This window comes from Emydura macquarii, unplaced genomic scaffold (genome assembly GCF_026122565.2).
Source record: "Emydura macquarii macquarii isolate MOO-44397 ecotype Brisbane River unplaced genomic scaffold, CSIRO-AGI_Emac_v2 contig_1876, whole genome shotgun sequence".
NCBI lineage: Eukaryota > Metazoa > Chordata > Testudines > Chelidae > Emydura > Emydura macquarii.
This window is the reverse complement of record NW_027132013.1, coordinates 13,992,386-14,013,976: the sequence shown is the minus strand read 5'-3', so window position 1 is coordinate 14,013,976 and position 21,591 is coordinate 13,992,386. Positions and strand designations below refer to the sequence as shown.

General features: G+C 39.8%; 1 protein-coding gene across 3 annotated transcripts in view; it reads left to right on the top strand.

Annotated features, from left to right (window-relative positions):
• CELF1 (CUGBP Elav-like family member 1) overlaps window positions 1-21,591 on the top strand; it is an 81,618-nt gene that overhangs the window by 49,878 nt on the left and 10,149 nt on the right. The window contains exons 6-13 of one of the 3 annotated variants that reach the window (XM_067557718.1): window positions 5,386-5,520; window positions 5,710-5,789; window positions 6,183-6,344; window positions 7,723-7,792; window positions 11,150-11,278; window positions 16,373-16,483; window positions 16,683-16,868; window positions 17,789-17,932. In XM_067557718.1, the coding sequence (XP_067413819.1) occupies window positions 5,386-5,520; window positions 5,710-5,789; window positions 6,183-6,344; window positions 7,723-7,792; window positions 11,150-11,278; window positions 16,373-16,483; window positions 16,683-16,868; window positions 17,789-17,932 (1,017 nt within the window). Of the gene's footprint in view, window positions 1-5,385; window positions 5,521-5,709; window positions 5,790-6,182; window positions 6,345-7,710; window positions 7,793-11,149; window positions 11,279-16,369; window positions 16,484-16,682; window positions 16,869-17,788; window positions 17,933-21,591 lie in introns of all 3 variants that reach the window. The other 2 variants (XM_067557716.1, XM_067557715.1) reach the window with 2 other exon arrangements.

The following is a 21,591-nucleotide window of genomic DNA, read 5'->3' as shown; positions in this document are numbered from 1 at the left end:
CTCTAGCTGCTACTGCAGTATAAATAATAAATTCTTCAAGGTGGAAATTTGATTATTTCCACAGATACTCCATTAGCATATTATTACAAGACCAGTAAATACAGAAAATGCCAGAATTAAGGTTGCATGTAACACGTTACTTTTGTCTCTTGTCCCTTGTACACGTACATTTCAATAATCTAATTACATTATCACAGACTTTCTCAAATAATACAATAAAACAACATACAATAGTTCAAAAGCCTTGGGTAAGCATGTGTAGCATAACATCATATAGTGTTTTTTCATTCTTTTATGCTTATGCTAATTTTATTGTCTTCATGGACCAGTGTATTATTGATTGTTTGTCACAACAACTGTGTGCTCAACTATGTGTATAAAACGGAAAGACAATCCTTCCCCCAAAGAGCCTACAATTTAAAAGACAGACACACAGAAGACGAGATGCACTGGACACCCTGAATGGTGTAACTTGGAGTTGGGATTATTTCTATATATAAACATAAGTAACTCACTACTTCTAGGCATCATGGAAGGAGTGAATCTGGAGACAGTCTGAATGATGAGGGATTGGTGACTCACTCAGTTGGGATTGGCAGGTCATTATATAAATAAGGAGCAATTTGGAAAAAACATGGCGATTGAAGAGAGAGAGGATAAAAAACAAATGGAATTTCAGGTCTTGGCAGTATTGCGGGGAAAGTATTACATGAGTAGGCCAGATTGAAGTTGTGCAGGGCTTTGAAGGCAGGGACAAAGAGTTTATAGGGAAATCAATTAAAAATCACACTTGTGTCTGAAAATTTACCTACATTGTTACAAGTAACAATTGAGATTCATGTAACTGAAAGAGACTAGAAAAACCATAAAGAAAAACTTCAGGTTTTGAAGTTGTATTGGCTGCAGCTGATTGGCAAGCACATGAGAAAATCTTTTAATCTGGAACTGTTTGGTTGGACACTGCTTGGAACATCCTTCTCAAGCACCATAGAAGGTCCACAGGAGGGAGCATCATTCCTGTATGTCTTAGGAATGACTCGGTGAATAAGAGCAGAGCCTCCCACCCTTGAACCTTTCCAGGTATGCTATAGCCTCCCCTACACTTTAACTGGCCAGCTATATTAGCCAGGCACATATGCACCGTGCTGCCTTCCTTTGCTGAGCACTTTGGGAACTCTGTGACAAACCCTGTGCAGAAAGTACTGTGCATGAAGAACATGCATTTTTCAAAGGTTTGTAACCAGGGACCTATGTATTCTGATTTTTCATTGCGGCAAAGGTTGTCACAGAATTGTGCTCCAGAATCTTAGCGTTTTGTTTGTTTGTTTGTTTGTTTGTTTAAAAAAAAGTTTCTGGCCTTTATGGTTGTGAAGAAAGCCTTGAATGTGAAACCTATTGCACTGATTTCTGCTTTTTCCAAACAGTCCATAACAATAGCCCAGAGAATCATGAAATGCTCCATTCATTTAAATGGATTGTTAACGTAAAGATGATAGTCTGTGGTATACGATAAACTGAATATGTATGGGCAGCACAAAATACAGTGACTACACCAAAATAAATTATAAGGATCTACTGTATGATTGTGTTATCCATTTTCATATTTAACTCAATAAAATCTTCCATTTTAAAAATTGTCTGAAGCTAGTGCAGAATTTTGAGAATTTCCTCCAGAGTGCAGCAGAATTTTTTTATAGAATTTAGGTCCGGATCACAGTAGATTACGTGGGGACTTTGTTTAACTCAATCAGATGAAGATCAGATTTCACCCGGATGCTCTGATGGTTAGTTACAGACCACATTTAAATGCCTCATTCTTTCAGCTCTAGAGAGATTCGGAAAAAGGGTGCCATGTTTTCTTTATAATAAGAAATGAATTTTTTTCACTCGTTTACAAAATCAACTGAACTTTCTGTGCTCAAACTATTTCTCACATGCATAGAAGTCACCATCAGGTACAGTCCTGTCAGAAAACTCTTTCATGCCCAAAGGTAAATGTTTCAGATAGTTATCAGTGTGTAGTCATGAAGTGAGAGAAAAAGTTCCACCATGGATTAGAAACGGTTAAAAAGACAAAAATCAAGGAGTTGGAAATGAATGGTCAATTGTCAAAGTGGCAAAAGGTTAACAGTTGGGTACTTCGAGGTTCCATATTAGGTCTAGTGTTGTTTTATATATTTACGGTCTGGAAATCAGGTGAGCAATGAGCTACCAAAATTTGTAGATGACGTAAAAGAATGGGCAGTGTGATGGCAGATAGCTCAGTAGTACTTAGTACACAGTAACAGTGAAGAAAGCAAACAAAATGTTAGGATGCAAAAAGATTGGGACAGAAAATGATACTAAAATATAATTAATGCCATTCAAAATTTTTCTAATGAAATTTTTTTCATCAAAAAATGGCCTTTCCTTAAAGGAAATGTAAGGGTTTTCAAAATTTTCTGTCTTTCAATGAAAATCTCCAAACTAAAAACAGAGTTTTTTTCAGTTTCCAGTTTTTCTTTTTTTCCTTTTTAGTAAAAAATGAATAAAGGAAAAACAGTAGGAAAAGAAAAAAGGGGAAGGAAAATAAAAAATGTTGAGTAAAAGTGTTCATGAAAATTTTGAATACATTAAAAATTGTTCCTTTTCAAAAACTGGGATGAAAATTGTTTTGAACTTTTCAAATTTTTGTGCAAATTTTTTTTATTACTCGTTTGATTAGCTCTGATAACAATATGACTATAAAATTAACTATATGTGCTCATCGCCTGTCTTCAAAGGGATATAGCAGAAATAGATGGGGTTCAGGGATAACTGATTCGTTAGAGGTATGGAGAGACTGTTGTGTTAAGAAAGAGATTGAAAAGAAGATTGACTGTTTAGAGAGGAGGCAAATAAGAAGAAACATGATAGAGGTGCATAAAGTAACAAATAGTAACAAGAAGGTAAATCTTACCTACCTTCTCTTATAATGCAAGAACAAGGAGACATTTGATGAAACTGAAAACCAACAAATGACTAACTGATAAAACAAATAGGTTATGTGTCATAATTTTGGTCTTGGTTTGTTTGTTTTTTCCACATAATACATAATTAACCTATGGAACTCACTGTAATTAGTACTGAGTCATAGAATCATAGAAGATTAGGGTTGGAAGGGACCTCAGGAGGTCATCTAATCCAGCCGCCTGCTCAGAGCCGGACCAACCCCAACTAAACCATCCCAAGAGCTTAGTAGGAGCCAAAAAAGGAGTAGACAGTTACATAGATAATGAACACATCTACAGTTATATTACACAGGATAAAAAACAAAACATAAGGAATATCATACCCTGTTGACTTAGAGCAGTGGTTTTCAACCTGTGGTCCGTGGTCTATGTCTAAGGGGTCTACAAAAGATTGTCCTTACCATAAGCAGTGGTTTTCAACCTGTGGTCCACGGACTCCTGGAAGTCTGCAGACTATGTCTAAGATTTCCAAAGCGGTCCACACCTAGATTTGAAATTTTGTAGGTGTCCACAAATGGAAAAAGGTTGAACACCACTGGCTTAGAGCATAAGCCATCCACTAACTGACAAAAGTTAGGGGAAGTTTCTTCTCCTGGGCAGATTAACTGTCCTCTATAAGATTTTTTTGCAACTTCCTCTGTGTCTGGTACTATGCACTGTCACACAGAATATTGTACTAGATGGTGCATTGGTCTGAACTGGGATGGTATTTTCTGTGTCTTTATTAAAATGAGGTTAGAATGGATACGTATGAAACTCAGCGTATATAGCAATTGCTGCTGCTCCCCCTGTCATGACAGGAGTATGGGGAAATAAGCAAAATTAACTTGAAGTGATCTGCTTGATGGAGAATATGATCAAATGGACTTAACAGAAGCCTGGTGGGGTGATTTTTCTATTCAGTTAGAACCAATTTATACTGACAATCTTAGACAGAAAAGGCAAAGGAAGAGGGACAGGGGCTATCTCAGTAAAATGCATATAATCCCTTCCCACTAATAAGGTATTAAGTGTATGGGAGTGCAGTGTAGAGCTAGATGTCCTCTCTTCACCAGTCATGGGGTCGGGAGAAGCTCAATTCTCCCATATCACAGGCTGCCTCGCCCTCTAAGAGTGACAGATTCCAAGGTCAGAAGGTACCATTGTGATCATCTTGTCTGAGCTCTGGTATAACACAGGCCATAGATCTTCCATAAAATAATTCCTAGAGCATCATGTCTTTTAGAAAAACATCCAATCTTGATTTAAAAGTTGTCAGTGATGGAGAATCCACTGGGACCCATGAGCACTTGGACCTAAGCTACTATTAATTTTTAGTTCTGTGGTCAGTTCCTCTTTATCTGTTAGAACAAGGTTTAATAAAGAATTCATCTCTGTGTTGGCTGCAATATTTTTCAAGTTAGGAAATTGTCATCTATAATGTTTAGACATTCCTGAGATGTTTTAGTACTGGCAGCATGAGACCTCCAACATATGTCACTCCAACTGCAGTCCCTCATGATCATGCAGCTTTTTTTCCCTACACATTATAAATAGGTGCATAAGGAGGTGGTCATCCTGTTCCCTACTGTGATTTGGTGGTCTGTAGCAGACTCTAGCTATTACCTTATCTTGGGTTTTGTGCCTTGTGCCTTGCCTGTGACCTAGCAACCCAGTAATAACTGCTGACTCCTGTTGAAGGTGTTAGGGAGGCTTACTTATAATTGACAACAGTTGTGTAGCGGGAATTAGGAAGGACTATATAAATAGGGTTGAGAAGAACACAGAGTAGTCGGGAGCAATGAGGAAATGCTGCTGGAGATAGCCAAGACCAGCTGGAGAGCTGGGGCTGAGTTCCTGAGAGAAGCAGTCTGGTAAGCCTTCAAGGAGCAGCCTGAAAGTTTAGAGACTACAGGCCCAGGATAGGGCATCTGGGTAACTCCATGACTCTAAAGAGGAGAGAGTGGGAAAACAGCTAGAGAGACTGAAATTCTGTATTTAGCTGGAGACAACAAGACAGATCTCAGAAGAGAGGAGCTGTGCCCATAGGGAAACTGGAAAGAGAGAGAGTGTTTGTTTGAAACAGTAAAATAGTCAGACCACAGAAAGGTGGAACTGTGCCATCAGCCAGAGGCTGGAAAGAAAGACTTTTTAAGTTCTCATTTTAAGAAACTAGTCATTGAGTGGGGGTGCTAATATGTGACTCATGTATTGAGGAACTCTGAGGAGGAGGGAAACTGAGGACATGCATTGCAGAACCACCCAAGACCAGTAGTGGGCATTGCAGATGACTGAACACATCCATATCCCCTTCAACCAAGGGCCTATTGAAACAATGGGAACAAGGCCTATTGAACAATGGGAGTTCTGGAGTTCCCTGCTTGATATGAATGCAACTTATCCTTTGATTCCTCAGCAGTGGAAGATAGGAAGCTATTTATTGGGATGATCTCCAAGAAGTGCAATGAAAATGACATCCGGGTGATGTTCTCCTCCTTTGGGCAGATTGAGGAATGCAGGATACTACGGGGCCCAGATGGCCTGAGCCGAGGTAAGCACAAAGCATCCCTGATAGTTCAAGATTTTCCTCTAGACTCTTTCTCCTGCACCCCAAGATCAAATTTCAACTATCTCTGTGATTGATAGGGTGCCTCTGCCCCAAGGGTATTTTCCTTTCTTTGTCTTCAGTTGTTGAGATGAACATGGTGGATGAATTTGATTCTTTCTGTTCTCTCCTCAGGTTGTGCATTTGTGACTTTTACAACAAGAGCCATGGCACAAACAGCAATCAAAGCAATGCACCAAGCACAGACCATGGAGGTAAGATCAATCTTTTTGGGGGTGTGAGACTAGGCTGCACTAATCAGAGATCATAAAGCTTGATGGTGGGGGGGAGGGTGGAAGATATGTGCCACTTTGCTCTGGGTTTCTCCAGTCTTACCCCTCCCAGCAGCTCTGTGACTGCTCTGCTTTTATCCCATCTTTGGAGTTAGAGAGTTTTCCTGACAGAGGGTCTTGCACTGAAAGATCTATTAAATATTTTAGCAAAAGGCAATACAAATTAGAGCGAAAAGCAGCAGAGATTTTGAACATTTGGGATAGGAAGGGCACACATTCATATGTATGAGAAAGAAAGCACTCTTTTCCCATAGGTTAGTGCCATATTTATGCAGTTGCTGGGGAGCTTATAACCATGTGAATTGCTATTTGCAGGGTTGCTCTTCTCCCATCGTGGTGAAATTTGCAGACACTCAGAAGGACAAAGAGCAGAAACGCATTGCTCAGCAACTCCAGCAGCAGATGCAACAGATAAGCGCTGCCTCTGTATGGGGAAACCTCGCTGGTCTGAACACACTTGGACCTCAATACTTAGCAGTGAGTTTCCTGTGTGGGTTCTACCAATCTCTCTGTCTAAGATACTTGTATAGGCCTCCTCACCTTAATATTAGAGCACATCACAATCTTCAATGTATTTATATTCACTACATTGTTGTGAGGGAAGAAATGTGCTTCCCCATTTTACAGATGGGGAACTGAGGCATAGAGATAATGTAACTTGCCCAAAGTCACCTGCTGGGAAGATTTTCTCCTTAGGTTAGCTTCTCTTGATAATTTGTAATTTCAAGCCCCTTTTCAGTTCTGTCTGCCATCAATGTTGTTGTATTTATCTCCTATTCTTTCTTCTCCGGCATTTATTACTCTTATTATTTATTTCCATTTACACCCACAATTGTGTTAGATGCTGCACAAACAAAAGAATGTCTGATACTTGCTCCAAGGAGCTCCCAATTAAAACAAACATGCAGGCAGAGACTAGACATTTTGAGTAGGGGTACAGCGTACATAGTTAGTACAAAAATGGCAAACTACATTATTCTTCAAGCTTATTGTAACCAGTATTCTCAGTTTTTTGGCTTTGCTGGGTTCAAAGGGAGGAATGTCTCGCGTATCTCTGTGTTCTGGCTCTTGTGAGAGACTTCATGGGAATTGGAGGGATTCTCCTCATGCTGTTACGGTGTGAGGTACAGAAGGGCGAAATTTTCACCACGTTCTGACTGTGGTGTAGTGCAGGAGGTGGGAAAATTTCCCTTTATGCTATTGTGTTGGATTTGTTGGAGTGGTGTTTCTTTGTGATAGCACTCTAGCTACAGAGAAAAGATGGAGAATTTCCCCTACATGGCATTCTGGCTGTGGTTCAGTCAGTGCATGATGGGGATTCCCTTCATGATAGTGCTCTTGCTGTAGCTGAAGAGTGTGCAGGTCATTCCCCTCATACTGGCACTCTGGCTTCAGTGTAATGTCTGTGTGTGGTTGGCAATCACACTGTGCTAGCACTCTAGCATGAAGGAGGATTCCCTTAGTGGTGGCATTCTGGCTGCGGTGCTTAAGGAAGATTCTCCTTCCACAATTCCCATACAAGTGCCTTGGACTGGGTGCATGGCTGATGTGGATTCCTTCTGTGACAATGTTCTGCCCATGATATATAGAGAAAACTTTCCTTGTGATGATCTTTGGCTGTGGTGTGGTGTGTGGGAGCATTGGGGATTTCCACTATGATGGTGCTCTGACTGCAGTGCATGTGAGGAATTCTCCTTATGCTGGTGCTTTGGCTGTAGCATGGTGCATGGGCAATGGAATTCCCCTTATGGCGGCGCTCTGGCTGTGGTGTGGTGCAGCTTCTCCCAGAAGCGGAGCCAGCCCTCACTCTCACTCTTATTTTGTTTTTTGGTGTAATGTCTAGCTTTATTTGCAGCTCCTTCAGCAGACAGCAGCTGCCTCATCTGGGAACCTGAACACATTGAGCAGTCTCCACCCAATGGGAGGTGAGTGTTTCACCTGAAGGCAGGTTCAGTACCAAAATAGAGAAGAGGCGGTGGTGATCTGGTAGTGAAGGTAGCCAAAGGGCTGCTGATATATCCACCTCCTTTGTGAATCATAGAAGATTAGGGTTCGAAGTGACCTCAGGAGGTCATCTAGTCCAATGCCCTGCTCAAAGCAGGACCACCCCTGGGTTACTCACCACTGCACAGGAGAAAGGGATCCTGAGATACCCAGCCATCCTGCAGTTAGAAATCTGCATGTGAGGATATCTGTTCTCCTTTGAGATTAGTTAGCAATGGTTCCCTGGAAGTTGGGATGTGCTCTTAAGATGGGCGTGTTTTGGAGTAAATATTTGTCTTCCCTCATGAGCCAGAGAGGCATGGCATGCAGATTTTCATGCAAGTAGGCATGTGTCTGAAGGATCACACATTCAAAAAATACTACTGCATTTATTTAATTGATATTGTTTTCTCATAAAAAATAAATTAAATGTAGGAAATGAAATCATTGTAAAAAAGGTGACTTGTAAAAATGGCCCTTCATTCTGGATATCTGCTACTAATGCATTTGAGTCACTTATCTGATATCTCTCCGTAGAGCCAGTAAAGCTACAGATAAGGGAGATGTCTCATGTTTTAATAAAATGAGCCAAATTCCTCATTAGAGGCTGTAAACCAGGATCCCCATCAATTGCAGCTACTACAGCAGGGTCATAAAGAAGTCTGTGGGGTAGCTGAGTCCTAGACCATTTAGGAATTTGTAGATAATGAAAAAGATCTTGATTTGTGACAGAAAGTGGTTTGGCAGCCAGTGCCCTCCTAGAAGAAGAAAAATAATGAAAACCATTTTAGTACTGCCAGATCCTGCAGGCAAGAGGCTACATGTCATAATAAACCATGTTGAAAGCTGTTAACAGATCTATCATTAAATTCAATAGTTAGGAAAGTGAAATTTATGGTTCCAGCATTATACAGACATATTCAGCCATTAAAATTACCTCCATATACTGTATAGTCATGCAAAACACTGTGCATTATGTGCATAAAGGCCAAGTTAACAATGTGAATTCATGTTGAATGTCCTTATTTGTGTGTGCAAACACTCAGCTGTAACACTTTAATGAGAAGGAGCTGATGGAAAGTAGTATATTGTAGTCTCTTCTGCTTCTCATAGGAAGAAGCTGGACTTAAACCAAGTATGTCAATTGTCACCCTAGGCTCTGACTTTCTGAGGTGCATAAAGTCCAGTCTGTCCATTCTAGGTTTCTTCAGAGCTCTTAGTTAAAGACATGGATACCAATCTGCGCCATCTCATGGAAGCAAGAAATTACCTGATCAGCTTAATTAATATTCTCTTCTTTCTTCCTACCCCACTTCCTCTCAGGGTCTGGGATCCTAGAGCCAGTGTTAGGGCTTTCTCCCAATGAAGTGTCCCTAGAATTGGAGAGGGAGACAATCCTCAAAGAACAGAGTGGAAGCTTGGCTTTGAGAGAGTGCAGCTAAAAGAAATGTTGGGAAGGCTCTTGTGTATAAACTCTGTACCTGAATCATTTTTTTATTTTTATTTTAATAATTTATAATGTTCCCATTGTCATTGTGTGACATGCCTGGATGCAAATATCTATTTAGAATTGCCCACAGTTGGCGGCAGTATTGAATCCTTCCCTCTAGTATTAACCATCCAAGAAACAAGAACAGAGAAAGAAAATGTCTTGGTTTAGACCAGTAGCTCTAAACTATGGTCTGCAGAGCACATGCTGGTAGTCCACAAAGTACTTGTTGGACACTTGATGCTGGTTCTTCCTTGTTTCCATTTAGACGCAGGTGAAAATGAGAAGGAGCCACCCTACCTGCCCATAAAAAATTGCCACAATTGCCATAGGGATGTTGTGGGATTGAGAAGCTAAGAAAGGAAGTGGATTTGTGCAATTGGGAATGAGAGTAGTGTGTCCAGGAGATTCTTTGTCTATTAAATTATGATCCATGTTATTAAAAAGTCTGAGAACCTTGAGTTTAGAAAAATCTATCAAGGGTGTATCTGGAACAAGGAGCCTTGCTTCATGCACTAAAAGCAATTTCCATAGTTTGGGACCTTTCATTCAGAATGGTAAGTCCTGAAGATAAATCAGCTGTTTATTCCATTTACATGTATAGGGAGACGGGCAGATAATCAGGTAGCCAATCCCAAATTATATCCAGATTTATAGACTAATAAAATAAAAATCTTTAATCCCATTTGGAAGTGGATGGAAAGATAGTTGGTAAAAGGATAGTGCAAATATGCTCATGACAATTTATTCCAATAAGCAGGCAAGCTGTTGCATTCTGCATTAGCAGTAGCATCTACTTAGTTTTTAACCCATTACAATGTAAATTGGACAAACTATTTAGCACTATCCTCAAGAAATATAAGTGAGCAAGAGGATAATTGATGTATATCACGTTTGTTCTATGTGCACTTATTTTATTTATTTTTTTTAGATATTTAGATTTTTTTTTTTTTTTTAAGACTTAAACTGAGTTCTTTGGGGCAGGGAGTGTCTGTTACCGTATACTTATATGGCACCCAGCACAGCGGGGCACCAAATCTGTCTGGGGCCTCTGAATGCTATTGTAAGAAACAAAAACATAACTTACGTTTTATATTGATTTGGGTTTTGGGGATGAGTTACTTGGGGTTGACATGAGGGGAGAGGAAGGGATTAGAAGAGTAAGTAAAAGTAGATGGTGGGAAGGAAAGGGGATGAGAAGCAAAATATGTAGGGAAAGTTGAATTGGGCACCTGAGGGATTACTGCAGTAGAAAAGGAGTGGGATGAAGGGAGACTAGCAACCAGTGACAATACAGCAGTTATGCCAGAGCTGAGTGAATGATTATGTTTGGAGGCTCTGCAGACTCTCCTGGCTGCTGCTACTAGATGGAGTGTGAGTAGGGAGGTCACTAGGCCCAGGGAGGTTCCTTTGGGTCTGGGGGTTAGATACAGGTAGACCAGAAGGCCCTGACTTACTTCTTACACCCTTGGCTGTAGCTGATATGCTGAATCTTCTGGGGAAAGAGCCTTGATGGTCTGGGAATTTCTACAGTGAATTCTGAACCGGGATTGTGACCTACTGGGATTCATGAACAGGTCCAGAGGGATCATGACCTGTTTCCTTTATGGCTAGATGGGAACTTTTTTCTGTTGTAATAAGATGATACAGTATCGAAAAAGCTTTGAACTACTGCCATAGTCCATTCCTTCCAAGCTCCTCCCAGCTGCCAGTGTTACCCATATGAAGTGGGGTAGGCTTCTGGTCCAATGTGCCTGAATGGACAGTGCTACCAGAGCAGAAATCCTGTACATTCCTTAATGTGTTGCAGGGTTGAATGCGATGCAGTTACAGAACCTGGCTGCTTTAGCAGCTGCAGCAAGTGCAGCTCAGAACACACCAAGTGGCACAGCTGCACTCACTTCTTCCAGCAGTCCCCTAAGTGTGCTCACCAGTTCAGGTAAGAAGGCCACTTGTTGCATAGTGCATTATTGCATGGCTTAGGTTGGCTTGGAAGTCCTTTTATAGCACCCTCTCTCTCTCAGTCCATAGGTAATGCTCTGTGTATTTTTCAGTGGGTGGGCAGTAGTAACCAGTAGAAGTGCTCACTTGTCCCATCAGGTTCTGTAATATTTGCTAAGCTAAGGTATACTTACACCAGCAAATGCTATTGTGTGAAGAGGTTATTTTCTCCAGAGGCTCAAATTAATCTTGAGTGTAAAAGGAAGTGTTGGGATTGTCAAAAACAGGAAGGCAGCATCTCTCTAGTCATTGCTAGTACATGCAGGTCACATGGTTCATCACTACTCAAGCAGCATTTTAGGCAGTTGCTGTAGAGTTTGTGGCCTCTCCAAAGATTTCTGGAGATAAATACGCTCTTGAACATGTAGTAGTGCACATGTATGCAAGAAAATCCACATATTGCCTGACAGGCTTTAATAAAGGCCAAAGGTATCACAGTTTCCTCTAAAACTAACATAACTCTAATTTCCGAGATGATTTGTTGAATGGCGAGGGAGCAGAGACACTATCTCATACAGCTGCTCATACAGGGATGCAAGTACAAAAAAAGTTATTTTGCTCTCCTTACACATTTTTTATTCTTTCAGATCTCTTTATTATGGGTGTAATACAAGGGAGACTAGAACATCTAAGCTCTCCTTAAGCATGTCTTGCTGATTTCTTGTTAAATGTGATTATCTAGACATCCAAATTAACAAAGACAAGAAATGGCAAAGCAAAAACATAGACCCAAACTAGATTATATGAGCCAAGCTCTATTTTAATATCAGCATAAACCAGAATTTTGCCTGGGCCAGCTGCCTCTATGTACACTAAACCACTGACATAGGAAAAGAAAGAGGTCCTTTATTTATAGAGCCCATTTCTTGCTTTGGATTTTAACCACCGTTGACCATCATTAATGTTCATAGAGAGAGGGCTATAGCACCTGTCTTTAGCAGAGAGCTTTTCTTCTCATGGAAAGGCCTAATTGTTCATCCAGTCTATAGAATTAATCTTGCCTGTGTCTGCCAGACCAAACTACTATTGTACTGACTCAGATATGTACTGCTCAGCAGGGCCAGGTGGCTAGTGTTGGAGAAGGAGACATAAGGGAATTTTGTTTGGGAAACTTCATGTTGTAAGGTCAGAAGTTAAATTGTGGACCTTTTGGTTATGGTTTAAATCAGAAAGCTTCCTCTAGCTATGAAAGTCCCAAAGGAAGATTCAAGCTCAGAGGGCCTTCAAGAGAATTCCTGTTGTCAGAGAAGTTGTCCTTCATAATTTTTTTTACTGAGAGTTGTGGTTCACCAAAGTTTACAGTTACTCTTCCAAAATTTGCTTTGGCTGCCTATTACACCACCCCATAGTAAAAGTATTTGTTTACCCTAAAATCCATATCAAAGAGTTCAGGCTATAAGAGAGGAGAGAGAGAGAATTACCAAGGCCCTCTGCTACAGTCCTTCCCTAAATAAAAACATGGTAGTGAGCATAGTCTAAGAACATAGATATTTCCTGGCACTGTAGCAGGGCTTGCACTGTGGAGAATGGTTGTACTCATTCAAGCTCAATCCACTTGAGATGCCAAAATGAGATTCCACACAAAACAGATTGTGCAGATGTTCAAAATATGATCACACAGGCTTTGTTGGACTGATCATGTTTGGTTTGTACTCAGTAAGATTCAATTAAGGTATATATACACACAGCTAAGGCCTGACTCCCAGAGTCATGTGAGGATGTCAGAATTTGAGCTTTCATTAAAAAATGTTTCCAGTCTAGAGAAAGAAAAACCTTAAATGTGACCCAAGTGTAACTGGTACAGTGCTGTTTGCGTGAGTCTTCAGACTGTCTCCATCCAGCAGAGCGGAGTAATAGCCATCTTTGGCCCCATATCTATTACCAAAATAGAAGCTGGTCTGCTGCTTAGAAGGGGAATGGATGGGTTGTGGGGTTTCATTGTTCCCCTTTGTGGAATTGGCTTTCCCTCAGTGGAGCTTAAATGTTCTGCAGGAATAGCATCCACTTGATGAGGCTCAGATGCATCCCAGGGCTCCGCTCCTATCCTTTGGCCTTTTAAGAACATGGGTCATATTGGGAGGAAAAAAGCACCAACCACTCCTGGTGCCAAAATGAGATGCTGCTCACAGTATATTGTGCAGATTTCTAATTCTCCTGATCCTTTCTTCTGTTCTTTAATAGCAGTACTAAGTCCTGTTCTATAGTATGCTTATATTCCATTTACCATCACCCCTTTGAAAAAAGCAGAAGTAAAGCCCTATTCACAACATTCGATGTCATGGTATGTCTCTGCTCAGTTTATCACAGAACTCTGAGTCTTGACACCACTGACATATCACTTAGTTGATACCCAGTATTATCTCCTTTTTTTATTTGCATTTGTCACTGAAAGGGTCTTTGAGAAGGTCACCTGTGGTGAGTTCAGTGGGATGACAACCTACAGCCATGCCACTGCAGGCTGTGATTTCTTCAGATCCTACAAGCTAAGTGGAATGAGGCTTAGTTAGTAGTACTTGTTAGATTGTAAGCATTTTGGGGCAAGGACTGTCTTTGTTATATGTTTACCCAGTGCATAGCACAATGGAGCTGGAGCCTCTAGGCATTACTGCAATACAAATAGTAAGTGTAATAGTAAAACCTAAATAGTGTTAGTGATACTCAGGCCATGCAAGTCTCTTATTTAGATCCCTTTGCTGGCTCCCTTTTTTCATGTTAAATTCAAACTCAGGGTCCTCACTTTGAAGCTGTGCACACCACCACTCCTCTTTACATCTCTCCCTAATCCTATTCTACTGCTCCCTGCCTTCAGTCTGGCCTTGTTTACATGAGAAAGGTACACTGATTTAACTTAAATTAGTTTTACATCAATTTAGTTGAACCCGTGCAAACCCCTGTGTGGGCTTGCTTATCTCAATTTGAAAGATTATTTTGATTTAGTTTAAACAGATCCTAGTTGACTCAGCTACACTGAAATAAGTCCACACAGCCTTTTGTACTTAAAATCATACTCAAGTTAAACTGCTGCAGTTTTCTTATGTAGACAAGGCATTCCTTCCCTCATGTCTGTTCCCTATATATCCTTCTCCACTCTTGGCTTCATTTCTTTTTCTATGCTACTCCTTATTCTTGATATAGTCTCCTTCTTGTGCTCCAAATGACTCTTTGTTCAAATCCTGCCTTCTGGCATATTCTTCTACAAAGCTTTTCAGTAGTATATCACTGTAGAAGCAAATCTCATTTTAGACACACAACCACTAACATCATTTCTGAACTTGGGCCTTCATCTAGCCAGCTGGCATGTTGTCTGCACTGTTTTGTCTGCCAATGTGTGGAACAGATCATAACTTTCTCTCTACATTGAATAGCACTAAGCATGCTATCTTTGCTCAAATAATAATGATTTTTAGGTGGCCTTCTTCCCTCTGAGTCAGTATGGAAACAGTAACCCAACTTAGCATTATGGAAGATGGATTCTTTCAGTTGAGATGTAAAACTGAGGTTCTAACTAGTCTCCAAAGGTTCTCTTGAACTTGTATGAAGATAGGCTTGTTGACCAGGTGTTATGGCCAAACTAATATCATGATTTTAAAATTCTGGCCTCCTGTGTTTCCCTGCAGTTTTTATTGGCTATAGGATTCTTTATTTCTGCCCTAAAGTATATTTTAGCTTTGCTGTACCCTAGCTAAATAACTAATATGCCACCCCAGAAGTGGCTGAGTTTCAGATAATAGGTGAAGTAATTAATGTATAAGGTGTGTAGAGTAGATTTGGATGAAAATAGTGACAATTCTTATGAAAATTTTCTTCAAAAATTTGAAAATCTTCAACCAGCTTTAATAATATGTAAAGCACATTGAGAACATTTTGGCTGAGGAGCTATAGAAACAAGAGATTAATTGAGGAGATTATGCCAAAATGTCAGTGCATTTACTGTTCACACATGCTTGTTAGCCTATGTACGCATGTGATCTGTCATATGCAAAATGCCTCTATAATAACAGGGAATGATTCCTCTTTCTCATCAGTGCTGAGACCTATACAGATGACCTATGGTTTGAACCTCTCTTCCTCTGGAAATCTTTCACTTTTCAGGGACTACTGACCTGAAAGAAACAGGCTTCTTCCTATCCAGTTTCTTGTGACTAACTCTGTCTGTTGTTGAATTGGGCTCAGAGGGTTCAGTGTGGACTGTGAGTGTGTTAGAGACCACGCCTGATTAATAAATAATCTGTTTGATTCTTTGCTTAAAAGGGCAATTAGCAATCCCACCCTTGTGATGGAGGATAGCATTTGTGTTGGAGATATTTGTTCTCTGACTTGTTCCCGGCCCTGACCTCAGACCCAGCTGCTGCAACAGGAATTCCATAGTGGAAAATGATTTCAGTTGCCAGAATAGATTCTAGGCATCTGTTCTCCCTGCTCTGTCTGTAAGGGAAAACCTTGTGTTCAGTCTGACTGGAGCCTTCTTTAATCTCTCCAGGATCTCTCTCTCATATCTTGTATGTGATTTCCAAGGATGGATGGTAATACAGTCTTGTGTTCTTGTCTTATTCCACATTGCAATGCTGCTGATTCTTACCTTGTGGTGGTGACTCCAGTTGGTTATCATACATTGGTTGCATCCAGGCCTGGCTTAGATACTCTGCACTCAATTTATTATTAATTATGTTGTTGTTGTTTTATATTACAGTAGCATCCAAAATGTGCTGGGTACTCTCCATAAACATAAAAACAATCCTTCCCCCCAAAGAGTTCTTGCTATGAAAAGACCAAAAAAAAAAAAAAAAAAAAAAGTTAAAAGATGTGGGAAAGGGATTCCTGATACACACACACATCACTCAGTGAGTTGATTGGCTATAGCTTGTTGGTTCCATTTTTTTAACGTAAACTATCCTCAGTTGCCCTGTTCTAGTCATTATTGGTCGATTAGTTACTTTTAGGCATTGCAGTAAAAATGGGTTAATGAGGGATTTGAATGATAAAGGGCAGAAGTTATTGTCTGGCATTTTTAATTCTCTCATTTTAATAGCAGGTTCCTCACCTAGCTCCAGTAGCAGCTCCTCTGTTAACCCAATGGCCTCTCTTGGAGCACTGCAGACGTTGGCAGGTGCTACAGCAGGCCTCAATGTCAGCTCTTTAGCAGGTATGTAGAGAGGGGAGGGGAAAGTGACTGATCATCATTCCTGTAGTTGTGCCACCGCTTCCTGGTTAAGCCATTCTGTTTATCCCTGCTTGCTCTCTGATGCTCCCTTCTGACAGCAGTGAAGTGAATTGAAAGTTGACTAGCATTGGCTCAACATACCACTCAGTTATTAAATCTTCATTTCCCTTTTCTTGCATAGGGATGGCAGCCTTAAACGGTGGACTTGGCAGCGGAGGGCTCTCAAATGGCACGGGTAGCACAATGGAGGCCCTCACTCAGGCCTACTCTGGGATTCAGCAATATGCTGCTGCCGCATTGCCCACTCTCTACAATCAGAGTCTGTTAACACAGCAGAGTATTGGTGCAGCAGGAAGTCAAAAAGAAGGTAGGTGAGAAGTTATACAGAGGACTTGAATGGGGGTTTGAAGAAGAGTGAGCCCTGAGCTTTATACACACACCACATGCACAGCATTTAGCTTCCTATAGTTCCTCCACCGGGGGGGGGGAACCACTGAAGGATTGTTCCATATAGTTGATTTCTCTGCGGCTTTGTCCAGTTTTAAACATCCAAGTGATGGTGCCTCTACTTCTTCCTGTGGAGATGACATCACAGCCTGATGCATCTCTCTATCAGGGAGCTTTCCTTTCTGAATTCCATTTTATTACTTGTATTTCTACCTTTTTTTACCACCCCAGTCCCTGTCACTGGCATTTTCACACTTCAAATATTGAATTAATTTAGCATATAGAGTGAAAGTGTGAAAGAATAAGCAGTATGGGACTGGGTTGTGGGCAGTAGGTGGAATAAGAAGGAGAATTGACTCAGAGGCAAGGAACAGGATCTGAGAGTTTTAGGGCATTGCCAGTATACAGGATATCAGGAGCACTTTGGACTTTATATTCAATTTGATTGATTTCCTCGTGCTGCAGAATTGGCATAAGTACCTATTTTGTTTTAGTCAGCATCCTGGGCTGACGCTTATCCATAGGTCTCCCATGCAGCAGCAGACAAGGAGATCTATGGTGCTGAGCCAGTGTTGACCTAAATGTGATTCAGGAAGCGTAGTAATCAGGGAAAGTCAGTAGGAAAGGAGCTAAAATCACTTTAATATTTTATCCCAGCAACAGACTGTGTTGCCTTATTCTTGGAATCAAGTTGGTCCAGTTTCCTAACAGGAAGTTTACTGCTTTCTCTGGGAGGGGAGGGTGAAGTTAATTGTACTGAATGACTGTTGGGTCTCTACTGTGAGATTAGGGCCCATGCTTTTGGTGAATTTATGTTTCTAATTGATGGATGTTTTGAAGGTCCAGAGGGAGCCAATCTGTTCATCTACCACCTCCCCCAGGAGTTTGGGGACCAGGACCTGCTTCAGATGTTCATGCCATTTGGGAATGTCGTCTCTGCCAAGGTTTTCATTGACAAGCAGACCAATCTAAGCAAGTGTTTTGGTATGTTGGTTCCAGTCACTGTCTGTAGAAGGGGGTGAAGAATGGAAAGACCAAACCTATTAGAGAATGAGAAAATATGTCACGGCAATTCCCTGGGAGAAAATAAATTGGGTGGAGGTTTTCATGGAGCAATGGGGAACAATTGCATAGGATGGTCAGGCAGGCAGAGGTATTTTTCTTTATTCTTTGACTCAGTAGTCCATTAGTCTGTCTAGGAAAGCCCTTGCCATCAGACCCCAGTAACATGAGGTTATGCTGGAATAATGTGGGTATGGGCAACTCTTATAATACAGTACCTCAATCCTGTTACCTACTTTGCATTTTGGGATAATTGTAACTAATCCCACTGGAACAAATGACAGATTGTTCCTCATAGTCAATTTTCTAGTGCTTTGTCCAGTCTAGTTTTGAGCAAGTGATGTCTTACCTCATTTCTGTTGAGAGTATTTTACAGCCTAATGTGTCTGTCCAGAAGTTTTTCCTGATATTCACCTTGAATTTTCCCTTTTCTTAATTTCATCCCATTACTCCTAGTTTTGCTGCTACCATGTTCTGCCTTAAATTAATTCATCGTCGTTAATGTTTACACCTTAAAAAATTTGCAGACTGTAATCATGATACCATTCCCACTGTTAGTTATTGATTAGCCAAGCAATAGTGGATGCTTCTCACATCCATTATTAAGGTTGCAATATAGCTTCCATTATAATTTCCTGTCTTATCACACATTATGCTGAAATTGCTGTTACTTGGTCTCTGAAGGGGATTTTTTTTAAAGTTCAGCCAAACCCGTTAATTGAGATGGAACCACTTTTCCTATGTAGAAGGTGGTAAAGAATCTGGTTCTTCGGAAAATCCTGGTTTTGAACAGAACTACAGGATGAATGGTTGAAGTTTGAAGTGTGGGGAAAAGCCTTCACTCAGAATTTGCATCTTGTTAGGTTTGGAAGAAAATATTATATCTTCTTAGCAGATGATATTGAGCACGCTCAGGTCTACGTAGAACATAATAGAGCCTTGCTCATTTTGTGGCATCACTGCACGTTCTCTGTGCCTGTCTAGAACAGGGTCCTAGGAAAGTCTCCAGAAATAGGTTGTGACTATCTCACTGAAACATGCATAGCAAAATTCTCTCAAATCCTACCTTAACAATAGAGGACAAGAGCAGTGGGTGTGAAAAAGATGTAATGAATGTTGCAGTTGCAGGGTGTTTCTACAACAATCTACATACGCTGTTTTTTTCATACAGCCCTCCAGTGTAAACAGGTGTACTGCTCTCCCGTTAACTCAACTTGCAAAATACTTTCTCCAATCAACAAACAGCAGCAGCAAAGGAGGCAATTTATTTTGCATTTTTATACCATGTAAATCGCTCTGATATATGGGTATTTCCCAGATTGAATTTCAAAGCCTAATTTGGATCATATAAAATCTAAACACTATTAAGCAAAACTGTTTATTATTTTCTGTTTTTCTTTTTTTAAAAAACAATCCTGCAGTTATGCAAATTTGAATTTGTAGTGTTAAAATAACAAAGCCAGGAAATACTATGATTAAGATTCCACCAGCAATGTTAACTCAACTCCATTGAACATACATATTATTTTCCAGTTTTCTTTTTTTGATTAAATGTATAGAGATGAAATATATTTAATAAAACATGCAGGATGTACTTTATGGTAACATAAGTTGTTGGAACCTTAACTTTTGTATGTCCTAATTTATGGTCATTCTAACTCTTCAATCTTAACATGGTGCTAATACTGCTTTTTGTATATAGTTGTTGATTTTTTTCTCAGAAGTTCTCTTATCGTTTTTCTTGTTTCTGAACTCCTGACAATTTGTCAATATTTTTTCTGGTAATGAGCAGCATGGTCATACCAGAATCTTAGGGAATAGGACAATTTTTTCCCTGCACTATGATGACAGTAGGATGCAACCCAAAATTTGCACTGCTCATTTTTTATTTGCAAACTTGTGTCTAATTTTATGTCCCCCCATGCTGTTGAGTCTCTTTTAGTATTACTGTTTCCCTGTTTTCCCCTTTCTTTTCAATCACTGTAATCTTGGTTATTTTTCCAAGGATGTGTTTATCTGCATTATCCCAAGCTTCCACATTTTGTTGTTTTCTGCCCACTTACTTATCCTCTCTACATCCCTTTTTGTATCTTCCTTTGTCTTTTCTAGTATTTCCATCTCCTTCCAGTTGCATAATGTCCCATTTGCTTTCTATTCTACATCATTAGCAAAGATGTTTAGTAAGTCTAGAACTAATAGATTCTTATGGTACTGCATTAAATATTTCTCCAACTCAGTATTTCACTCCTTTCAGCCAGCTAGTGTTTAGTGCATGTTACTGTTCATATTCAACTTATTTTAATTCATTTTGAATAAAATGTCTGCTTTATAAAAATAAATATCTAAAACTGCATTTTTTTCAACTCATTTTGTAATCTTATTGAAAGAGCCAAACAGGTTTGTCTGGCAAGATTTGTGTTTTGAAAAGCCACAATGCTGTTTTTATTGCTCATGGTACAATTATCCTCTAAATGTTGAACGATATTTTTTCTTTTAATATTTGTTTCATTATTTTAGTAGAGATAGAATTTTAGACTTAACATGAAGCTAATTAGTAAGATGCCTCTTATTTCCTTTTTTGAAGACTGGGATCATGTTTATTTTTTCCTCTCTCTCCCCAGTTACCTATAATACTTCAAAATAATTGAGTGGGTTGGTAATTTTTTTTGTTAATTCCTCTAAATCCTTGGAGACACCTAATCTGAAACTGCTAACTTCAGTATGTTCATGTTTCCTTAGTATTCCCTTATGGTTTTAATCAATATCTGTTGCTACAAATCTTTCTTACTTCCTAATTGTCCTTACTCATTAATGTTTCTTTAAGGCAAACTTTTAAAAGAAGTTAATTATCTTGGCTATTTTAGAGTAATTTTCATCCCTTTCCTCACTTCTAATAGGCACAGTTTCTCCCAAATATTATTTTAAACCCTGATTATATATTTGTAAAAACATTTTTATTCTCCTTAGTTCCCCTGGTTAGTATATTTCATTCTAGGTTTTGGCTCCCTTTACTTCCCCCTGTCTGTTCGCAGCTTTAATTAACTTTTGTAAACTTCTGTCTTTGCCTCCCTCTTTTTTCCATTTCCAGTACTTAGTTTATTTTGTATTCAGATTGCAGACAATTCCTCATAAAACCATCCTTGCTGCAGCTTTTCATATTATTTTTTCAACAAAGTTATGGTCTATTTTTGCCTTAGGTATCATGTCTTTTAATTACCTAGCCATCTTCCATACTGGTGGATTTCTACACTTCTTCCCATTTATGCCTTAATAGACTTCTTCCTAAGATCTAATCCCCTTATACTGCTGGATTCTATGTGCATCCGTTCTTTATTATGCTGGATGCAAAGTAGTTTGTGCTCACTGATATCAAAGGTCATGTATTCATGCATTCCCTGTCAGTTCTTCTACATAGTGGTCCTCCAAGGCATCTTCTCCACTGGTTGGAATCTGTACTTTTATGATCATAAAGTTTTTCTCTGAATAACTAGGGAACCTCTTTGAAACATGTTAGGTGTATTTGTCACCCAGTGGAGAGCTGTGTAGTTAAGCCTTTCTGAGTACAATGTCCTGTGGTCCCA